Raw genomic sequence first — 10,920 nt, 5'->3', positions numbered from 1 at the left:
ATATATATATACATATATATGTATGTATATACGTATGTATATATAAATACACATACTGTACGTATATATATATATACATATATATACACACACACACATACAGTATATTATATCTATCTTATATCTTATACACACACAGAGATATATACACACGTGTATATGTAATATACATATATAATCATACTCTATATATACACACATATATATACACGTGTGTGTATATGTGTATATATATATATATATATATACGTACAGTATGTGTATTTATATGTAATACAAACATATATGTATATATAATATGTGTATATATATAATATTATACATTGTGTGTATATAGATACACACACACACAATATATTATACATTGTGTGTGTGTATCTATATATGCACAATGTATAATATATTATATACACACACAAATGTATATATATATGTGTGTGTGTGTGTGTGTATATGTATATTTAATACGCATATAAGCATACTATAAATATATATACACACACTGTATTATATATTATATACACACATGTGTGTATATATATATGTGTGTGTGTACATACATATCTATAGTATGTGTGTGCATATATATATCATACATATATATGTAGATATGATATACATATATAATCCTACTGTGTATGTATGTATGAATGTGTATGTATTCATTAACAAGTATGAATCCCAGCTCAGCCATAGAAACTCACTTGCCATTTATCTTGAATTTCCGCCCAATTGAGGCTTAACATTGAATTAACCCTTTTGGCCGCAGCAGCAGCAGCAGCATGAGATCTAAAGCCCCACCAAATGCGCTTCTTTGAAAGACCAAATCCCTGTTTTCTTTTTTAAGGGTCTTCGTTATGGACGAAACGGTTGCCGAATACATTCGGAGGACGGTGTTGCGGATCCCGCATTCGGAAATGGTAAAAATGCTGACCGCTTGGAGGTTTCTGTCTGACTTCCAGCTTCAGTCCTTGAACGTTAATCAGATCAAGGAAAACATCTCCCAAGAAGTCGTCCAACTTTGTGAGGTGAGAATAACACTTAGGAAGGATATTTTGGTGCAATCTGTTTAGAAACAGCGTGTATAAAAAAGACCTTAATATGGCATAGATGCACGTTTTACATCTAGATAAACGTATGCTGACTAAGAAACAATCTTTATCAGTGCCCTACATTTTAAGAATGCAATGTTTTAATATGATTTAATAGTAACCCCGCTTCTTTACATTAAACTGGAATCAAATTTACAAATCAATTGTAGGAGAGTTGGGGAAGGAGTGTAATCGTTTTGGGATAGGATATCCCATGCCATGTTAATTCCAACGTCACTTCTTTGTATAATACGCTTATATTAGACAGCTCCAGTTGTTGGACCACAAGTCTCACCGGACCTAGATATACACATACATATACATACATACACTCATGTATAAGTCTAGGAATTTTAGTCAAAAACTTGACCCCAAAAACCTAAGTCAACTTATCCACGAATCAAATGTAAATATTATACTTTAACTCTTATTAAAAAGGGAACCATCCCTTGATGAAAGGCAAGAGAGTGCAATCTGTCCTAGAAGCACCGACCTCCCTTTCCTCTCTCTTCCATCCAGCCTTTAATGTGAGCTAAAACAGTCATGCCTGCCATAATTTTGTAGGTTCTTTGGCATCGCTTTCCTTTGCATCGTGATTTCAATCCTTTGTTACAAGCCCCTAAGTTTTACCCTCGGCTTATATAAGGGTCATATCAAAATCCATAATTTTGCCCCCAAAACCTGCCCTCGGCTTATACATGAGGTCTAGCAGTTGAGTATATACTGGGAGTTTCAACTGAACAATAATTGGAGTCCTCTGTTTTATAAATTTCCTATCTGAATGAAGGAACAACATTGTTTTTAACATGAATGAATATGGCCTGATACAGACAGACCAAAATAAAGCTGCTTCGAGTCACTTTGTTTAAATGATGCATGTGTCCTAAGAGTCCAGAAGCCGCACCAAAGCCACGCTCAACTCCTAAGGACTGGAGTGCAGCTTTGGTGCAGCTTCCAGACTCTTAGGACGCATGCATAATTGAAACACCATACCTCCAAAATGACTCGAAGCAGCTTTATTTTGGCCTGTCTGTAAAGGGCCTATATTTGGTGTAAAAAACAGTGCAGTGTAATGGTTCTTACGACTTCATATTCTCTTGAAGGAAAACTGCGCGACTATCAAGCATGCAGCGGATCTTGACATAATTTGTAAGTAAAGTGCTGGTATGTAGATGTATACTATTTGGTTGTTATAAAGAGGACCCTTTTTTACTTTGTTTTGGGTAAACCTGTTACATCCTCAGAACTTCCTTTTGATTTTATTTCTATTTGTCTTGTTAGGTTCACTTTTTAGCTAATACAAGGTTGTGGGTTATTTCCGTTTCCCCTTAAAAGTAATGGTATAGTCTAGATTTGGCTAACAAATACTCTGTTGTTTCCCCGATGATACTTACAAAGCGTATTTCCTCAGACAACTACACCTACAGGGACAAAAAGCTCTGGATTGTGTACCAGATGACTAGAGAAGAAGGTAAGTTACAGCTCTCTAAATACTTAAGTAATTGCAGCAATACTTTACACATACTTTCATGTATTTTCTCAGGTTATTGTAGCAGAAATGTGTTCTCTGCCATTGCCCTAACATGCTTCAAAAATACAGTTTTTAGCTGCGGTAATAGGACTTTTGTAGAAGGTGCCTAGACATTAGGAGCTAAAACATCTAATTCATATCTTAACCTCCAGGCAAATTTGATATTAGACAAACAAAATAAGAGTGAACATTTATTTGTGTAGATTTTATGCTTCTAAATACAGTTTTCTCTGTATTTAGGCATGCTCTGCCTTTCGTGGACTTGCTGAAAAAACCCTAAATCTCAAACTGTTTTTCTTTGCAGATACTTGACTGTTTTTTGCAGAATTCAAATTACTGATCGTGCTAATTTTTGACATAAGACAAATCATGAATGGGAAAAGAATTAGGTGTTTTAATTAGATTCTGTGCATTAATGAATCTTATAGGTTAAGTAATATACCCTTCTTTCTCATAGCAAAAGGGAATAATTTAAACTCCAGAGGGGATAGCCATGTTTGTTTTGTGGCACCTTAAAGATGAATTAACATCTTTATTAGGGTATACCTTTCATAGACTGTTAGATTTCACTTCATCAGAAACTTTTTCGTAATATGCGTTGATCTTTAAGGTGTTGCAAGATTCTGGTTTGGATCCATGCTTAGCTATGCTTAGAATGAATTAATAAGACTTAAGTCATGACTAACTGTTCCCATTGATTTCGTTAGATGTTTTCAAAACACGACTAAGAGTTTATCCAACTTTCTTTGTTTATTAAATCTGAAATCAGATATATAGAACATTAATGCAAGATTTGTGTACTAACCGCAATAAGCTGCACATGTTATTTGCTGGATTTGACTCGTTTTAGTAGATTTCACTTTATTGGCAGGTGATGAAAATTGCTTTTTCGACTTGGCAAACTTCAAAAAGAAATTTAAAGAAAACCTTCGGTCACCTTTAAAAAATGTAAGACCAATGAAACTGTACATAGTTTTCTAAAATGAAGATATTTTATTTAACTATCCCACCATATTAAAATAATGGATTCTAAAGCAGTTTGGAATTTGTACTTTTTGTTTCGTTTTGGTATACACAATAAAGTACTTTGCAGTGTGTTTGTTCTCTTATAACAATGCACTTATAAAAACTAATGGCTCTTCTACAACCTTTTAACTACGATGTGCTCACTGTGTTATATGTCTAATTTTGTCACCAACGTGGCAATACTGATCTTTTCCCCATTATCTTTTAATCAGGTAACTATCACCTTTAAAGAATATGAAGACAATGCAATATGGATTCGAATTGCATGGGGAACACAGTATACAAAACCAAATCAGTACAAGCCAACCTATGTTGTTTACCAGTCCCAGACCCCTTATGTCTTCATATCCAATTCTATATATAAGAGATTCATACCTGTGCTTTGTCAGGTAAATGCCCTTGGCCTTCTGAAGATTTATGTTCTGTAATCCTTGAGATACATCCTGAGCTTTGATTTAGTAGAATTGAATAGATGACAATGGCTGCTCCTATTTTGTCCATTCTGCTGTGAGTTATATTACCTGAGAATTTACATGTGTGTAATTATTAAATTATAATTCCAAAAAGGAAAATAATGCATTGGAAGAACAACAGTCTTTTAACAACACTTAAAAACTACTTCTGTTTTCATCTGAAGGCGCTGATGGTTGCTGCCAGTTACAGTGATATCCACGAAATGGAGCTCCGAAGCCATTGCTTAGACTCCCTTAAAGATATTGTGCTTAAGCGCTGTAGCCAGGTGAGATGCTTCACGACTATCCTAAGTCAAATCTTGGGGTTTTTGTTTTAGGCCTGGCTCTATAAACATCTCAGCAGGTGGGGAAATGGCTTCTTCCAAGAGACCATGTCATAGTACTACAGAGCTGGACAGTTTTTTAATGAGGTAAACAACACTAGATAGATTTCCAAACTTCAGGTTTTCTGGAGACATTTCTCACCATTTAGTAATAAGACAAGTAGTAAATTCAGTTGTTACAACTCTATGTTGCTATTACTTCCAAAGGTAGCAGTGCAGCAGCTGAGACCATTCATTTTCCACTTCTAAATAGCAATTCAGGCTTTATTCCTGAATGTGGAATTCCAGTGCCCATAAGGAATACAAAGCCACACATGCCAGCCCTGCTTGCTCTGTCCCTTACCTGTGAGCATAGTCTGAAGAGGATTTCTATGTACATGCACCTGAACTCACAAAGAAGATACCCTGAGTTTTGGAGCCCTGTTTTATCAATATGGAAAATGGAGACTTGACAGCTGCCAGGCAGTGGGAAATTTTGGGGTGGTATTGAAGGGCCACAGAATAGCCCTCTGTTTTGAATCTTGAATGCTTGTTTCCAGTGATACTCATTACTGAGGAAAATACACTAATGTAATGTTCTGTTCCCTCTGCTTCCCCAGAGCTTTCAAATTCATCACCCGCGACCTCTACAAGAAAAAAACAGTACTCTAGAAAATGGTATCTATACTGCCTTGCTAAAGATGGTTTTTAATCAAAATATTTTTGAAAATATTAAGATTCTGGGCCATCACCCAAGATCAGTTGCCCACAGTCATTGTTCAACCATTTCGGTCATGATGTATCCCCTGCATGCATGCACAGTAAGAAATTCAACTGGTGCAGGAGCATGCTTTTAACAACACCAGCCTTTCACTCCTGAATGTTAATTTGACAACTATGATTTACTTGATTGCTTATAGGATTCTCTCTTTTCCAGTGGATCCGAGGATAATTCGGGAAGATAAACATGAAAAGGAAAGAATTCAAAGAATTAATCGAGAAGCCTTTGGTGATGGTCCTCAGCCAAAATTAGAATATGCACAATACAAGGTAAAAAAGATAGCTCTTATGCATTTACACATACTTAATTCAAAATTTATTTTTTGACAGTGGAGCAAACTCCCTCAGAGTGTAGTGGAGTCTCCTTCCTTAGAGGTCTTCAAACAGAGGCTGGATGACCATCTGTCGGGGATGCTTTGATTGTGATTTCCTGCATGGCAGGGGATTGGACTGGATGGCCCTTGCGGTCTCTTCCAACTCTATGATTCTTTATGACCTTCTAGAGCTGCAGTGTGACTTCTTTCCGTGTGCCTTGCCTCTGAATCACTGCAAGATTCCATTAGTTCCTGCACTTCTAGTATTCAGCTGTTCTCCAGATCATTCAGTATTTCCATTCTAGCTGTCATCAGCCCTCTACTCCCTCCAAATACCAGAATGCAACCTTCTCTAGATTGAAGAGGAGTGTGTGTAATTTATAATGGTATATTCCATCAACGTGTGGCATTATTAAGATGCCATCCAAAGCCCTGGTCATAGTACGTCTTCACTTGATTTTATTAAGGCAGGTATTCCAGTCATGCGATAAGATTTTCTCACTGCTAATGCAGAGCTTTCCCCTAGATATGGAATGGTGAAATACCATGCATGTTTCAAACACTGAATCATGATATCGGAATGTAAACTATTTGTCCCATCTTAGTAGATAAGTCACCAACTGTCATGTTCTGAAGTTTAAAGTAATGCCTTTACTTTTACGGCTGCTATCGCTGTAGCCAGAAGTGATAATGTACAGGTAAATTAGAAGATTAAATTAGCTGCAACACAAACAGCAATCAGAATTGCTACAGGAGCTATATGGAGGTTTGTTTTCTTTATGAACAAGATGCTGTGTTAATATTAGTTACCTGTTCACCACAAGGAGGCACCCTTTGCTTTCTTTGTTTGCCCATTTATAGTACCTATTATCTTTAATATGGCTTTAGTAATGAAGTTTGGGAAGTTTGAATAAAGTACTTATGGCCTTTAAGATGAGTGAGCTCCAAATACAAGTCTTATCTTTTAATCAAAATAATAATGTGGTGATTTATTTTTCTTTTGAATACCACGTATTCCTTACTACGTGTTCAAAAAGTAGGCTTCAGAAGAAAAATAGGTTCCAGTTTCCTTTTCACACACACACACCCCACACCATCTCAACACATAAAATTTTGCCAAAATGGTAGGCAGAGAAAAATACACAGAAGTTGAGGTAAATGTTGTGATAACATCTTTTGCCATATGCCAATATAGGGTTATGGTCTTCACTGCCTAATCCTATCAGATAGATTACTAAATATAAAGTCTCATATAAATTACAAATTAGTAAGAGACCAGATATTTCAGAAAGGAATTCTAAGTTGTGATAAAAAATGTAAAAAGCATTATTTGTCTAAATATTTGAAGCAAAAAGGCAGGTGGAAAAACTATTGAATTCTTAAAGCAGAGAGTTAGTGGGGAAGCAAGGTATCATAAGTTAAAATGTGTTGGTCTAAAATAAGGGAGGAAACTATGACTTTCAACTGTCAACAGTTTGCGTTTTTAAGTAGGAAGAGCTCTTTTACACCTCTTTATTGTTTTGGCTTACAGCTTGAGACAACATTCAGAAATGAACAAGAAAATTGTTTCTTGAATAACAAAGAACCATTTAGATGTATGGTCAAGTTTTCCAGTCCTCATCTTTTAGAAGCACTACAGTCCCTAGCACCTGCTGGTAAGTCTTTCAGTAGTAACAAAGGCCAAGAGCAGTCACATAAGTAGTTCCTATGTAGTAGAACAGGCAAACTTTGGGGGCCTTCGAGCCCTTTTGGTTTGTGAGAGAATGTTGTAGGCATCATAATCAGGTAACTGTAATTGGTTGTTGGTGACAAAAAGCATTGCAGTTGAGTATGGACAATCACAATATATTAAAATCACACCTAGATCATACCTCCTCTAAGCTAAAAACACAACCTGTGACTGCCTTCACTACTGGCAAACACATTGTTACTGTGCACACTTTGATTCATTAGTTGGCAAATACATGTGAAACTTGAACTGAGCAATAATGGTTCTGCTTTGCCATTTCATTCCTCACTAGACCAAGATGCTCATAAAAGATTACTTGGACTTATTCCTTGGTCTTGGAAAAATTATTTGGGCTAATTCAAATTTTAATTTCAACTATTGAAATAAGTGAGATTACCAATTCTCATTCTCTTCAATGGATCTTCTTTCATTGGGGGTAAAATTGGATTTGCCCTTTAACTCCTTCACTGTTAAGTCCTTTGATTGATTTCCATTCAGGCCCCATAGCTACCCACTATCACATAAATGCCTGTTCCTTGACTCTCAGTAAGTGAGCAACAGAAATGATTCAAGGAAGAATTCCTGTAAAGCATTTTGCTCTTCAGAGTGAAGAAAAGGTGAATAGTCTTTTGCCTAGGAGAAAACAACAGAAGAATATATAGGGGCAGGGGGAGATTTGGGGACAGTGCTAGAGAGACAGACGTTAAATCTTTAGGTTTTCAAGCAACAGTGTTGCTTTGCAGGATATCATGAAAAGCCTTTCTGTAGGCAGTCTGGATAAGTTACTAATATTACAGAGTGAGCCAAATACTAATGTTGACTTCCATGGTTTAATGGCTAACCACTGATTGTAGAACTTCACCTATGGAAATGAAACCATGTGCCAATCAATATGCAAAAGATTATAGAACACCACAGAGTCCAGAATAAAATAGCAATGTCAATACTAGCAGAACAGCTGTGTTAAACATGTTTGTTCTTTGCCAAATTCTTACTTTGTCTTTAAAATATGCCAAAATGGTTTACAGGGCTATAAAAAAATAAGGTTTGTGTATAGACAATTGGTCCTAACTGTGTGGTTCATGTTTGTTTTGTCTCATCTCCTTCTAGGGTTGGCAGATGCTCCACTATCTCCATTACTTACCTGCATTAAACAAAAAGCCAGGAACTATTTTAAAATCAGAGAGAGAAAAGGTGCACATTCAAATAGCTTTTCTGGTCAGTGACATTATAAAAAGTAGTCAAAGGAACAAATAAACATATTATGGTTGACATTAGTTGGTCTATATGTCCTGCACTGTCTCTAGTGAAATCTTTCAGCACTTGCTACTTACATAATAACAAAAGACAGTCCTCTGTGGCAGGCCATATGGTCAAGCTTCCTGAAATAGAGCAAATCCCTGAAGTTAGTCATTGTTGTATTTACCTTTAGGGTGCTTGCATGTTTATGTAAAAGGCAGTCTCAGCTAATGTAAATCCTCATTTTTAATACAGGATTGAAACTTTACTAAACACGGCACAATGTTCAGTTGATTTTAAACCTTTTAATGAATTGCTGTGTAAACCAGTATTCAATACATGTATGGTAGTACTTAGGCCCACTGATGATTAAATAAAGCTGATAACTGTTGTGTCCGGGGTTTTTTCAAATGATTAAATAATAAAGCAATTACGTTTTATGGGCACTTTTCACTTAACAATGCGCTTATTGGGGTAACGGGTAAACTATGTCTTGACTGTCCATAACCATTGGCTTGTTTAAAGCTTTTAAACCCCAAAGTTAAGTCAACAGTCATATATTTATCTGAATCTGAAAAAGCTACTCTTTGAGGACAAAAGTACATACCCAGCTCTCCAACATGCTGGACATGGAGGAAGGAAAGCTCATTTTTTCAATTCAGTCCTCCTTTTTATAGCCAGTTAACCTTTTTAATTAACATGGGACTGTTTTAGATTTTTCTCCTGTTTTTATATATTGTCCTAAACTAAGCTTTAAACTTCATTAGGCTTTTACTTCATATGAAATTCAATGGTGTGTCAACTCACACCGAAAGACCAGAATGCTAAAAACTGGTAAGGTTTTGAACTCTCTGTGTGTGTGTTGCTTAGATTTTAATGGAAAAGTGTGCATTTTAACTATTGTATTGTGCGTACTTTGAAACCTGTGGCAGCAAAACACCGTGACCTAGCTGGCCATTGCATTGTATTCATGACTTCGTTGCTCAGTTTAATAGTGTATATGTTGCAAAAAAATAGTCTGTTGGTCAACTTCTGTGTATCTTCTTGTCTGTAAATATAAATAAAAGGGTTTTTATTGTTTATAAAGGTTAGGTTCCAATGTAGTATTACTGTGTTTCATCTTGAAATAATCCGGGGAGCACGAGGGAAATGAGATGAACTGTTAAAACAGGTATGCAAATATAATTGGTTTTATTAATGAAATCTGGTGATTTGAGTCTCATGATGAGTCTTCAGTAACAGAGAGGTATAGCCTCTTCCAAAGAAACAGACCAAAGAGGAAAGGAGGAGGAGATACCAGCATCTGTCAAGGATATTGACATATATCCTTCTGGATCGCCTGGGAGAGTTGGGTATTGGGGGCACTGCTTTGCAGTGGTTCCGGTCCTACCTCTCGGGTAGATTACAGCTGGGGGACTGTCGCACCGATAACAGGGCCCTTACATCTGGGGTCCCTCAGGGAGCGATTCTGTCCCCTATGCTATTTAACATTTACATGAAGCCGTGGGAGAGATCATCCGGAGACACGGGGCGCGGTGTTATCAGTACGCTGATGACACCCAAATAGTTTTCTCTGTGTCTCCGACTGATGCAGTGACTAGGGATGGCATCTCTCCGCTCAATGCCTGTCTGGAGTCGGTAATGGGCTGGATGAGGGAAAATAGACTCAGCCTGAATCCAGAGAAAACGGAAGTACTTGTGATAGGTTCTCCTGGTCCTGAGAAGGAGGTTTGTCCACCTGTCCTGAATGGGGTCATGCTCCCCGTGAAGGACTCAGTTCGCAGTTTGGGGGTGCTTCTTGACTCCTCGCTTCACCTGACTCCTCAGGTGGATGCGACAGTTAGAAGCACCTGTTATCAGCTTCGGCTGATACGCCAACTGCGTCCCTACCTGGACCGGGGGACCTTGAAACAGTAGAACATGCACTGGTAACCTCTCGACTCGATTTCTGTAATGCGCTCTACATGGGGCAACCCTTGTACCAAACTCAGAAGCTGCAGTTGGTTCAAAATATGGCTGCCAGGCTGGTCACTGGTAGCTCCAGGGCCAGCCACATAACACCTATATTGGAAGATCTGCACTGGCTGCCAATTCGCTTCCGGGCACAATACAAGGTGTTGGTTGTTACCTATAAAGCCCTGAATGGCTTGGGCCCAGAGTACTTGGAGGACCGCCTCTCCCCATACAATCCGCCCCACACTCTCAGGTCAGGTGGGAAAAAACTTCTGAGTGTTCTCAATACAAGATACGCAACGACTGCGCAAAGGGCTTTTTCTGTGGTGGCCCCGCAGTCTTGGAACGCTCTCCCTGAGGAGCTCCGCTTAGCCCCCTCCCTGGAGTCATTTAAGAAAAACCTTAAGATTCATTTATTTCATCAAGCCTTCCCTCACATGTCCTGACTGTTTTGCTCCTGTATACTATGTATTGTATTATTA

General features: G+C 37.6%; 1 protein-coding gene across 2 annotated transcripts in view; it reads left to right on the top strand.

Moving 5' to 3' along the window:
- Positions 1–9,571, top strand: part of CENPN (centromere protein N) — a 9,995-nt gene extending 424 nt beyond the window's left edge. For both annotated transcript variants that reach the window (XM_042438518.1, XM_042438519.1), the window contains exons 2-11: positions 848–1,028; positions 2,195–2,240; positions 2,503–2,562; positions 3,494–3,570; positions 3,861–4,037; positions 4,286–4,387; positions 5,044–5,101; positions 5,361–5,473; positions 7,049–7,172; positions 8,357–9,571. In XM_042438518.1, the coding sequence (XP_042294452.1) occupies positions 848–1,028; positions 2,195–2,240; positions 2,503–2,562; positions 3,494–3,570; positions 3,861–4,037; positions 4,286–4,387; positions 5,044–5,101; positions 5,361–5,473; positions 7,049–7,172; positions 8,357–8,472 (1,054 nt within the window). In that variant the 3' untranslated portion in view covers positions 8,473–9,571. The remainder of the gene's footprint in view (positions 1–847; positions 1,029–2,194; positions 2,241–2,502; positions 2,563–3,493; positions 3,571–3,860; positions 4,038–4,285; positions 4,388–5,043; positions 5,102–5,360; positions 5,474–7,048; positions 7,173–8,356) is intronic.
- The last annotated feature ends 1,349 nt before the right edge of the window (positions 9,572–10,920 follow it).

Source organism: Sceloporus undulatus, chromosome 8 (genome assembly GCF_019175285.1).
Source record: "Sceloporus undulatus isolate JIND9_A2432 ecotype Alabama chromosome 8, SceUnd_v1.1, whole genome shotgun sequence".
Classification (NCBI taxonomy): domain Eukaryota; kingdom Metazoa; phylum Chordata; class Lepidosauria; order Squamata; family Phrynosomatidae; genus Sceloporus; species Sceloporus undulatus.
Note: the sequence above shows the minus strand (reverse complement) of the source record. Positions and strands in the feature narration are given on the sequence as shown.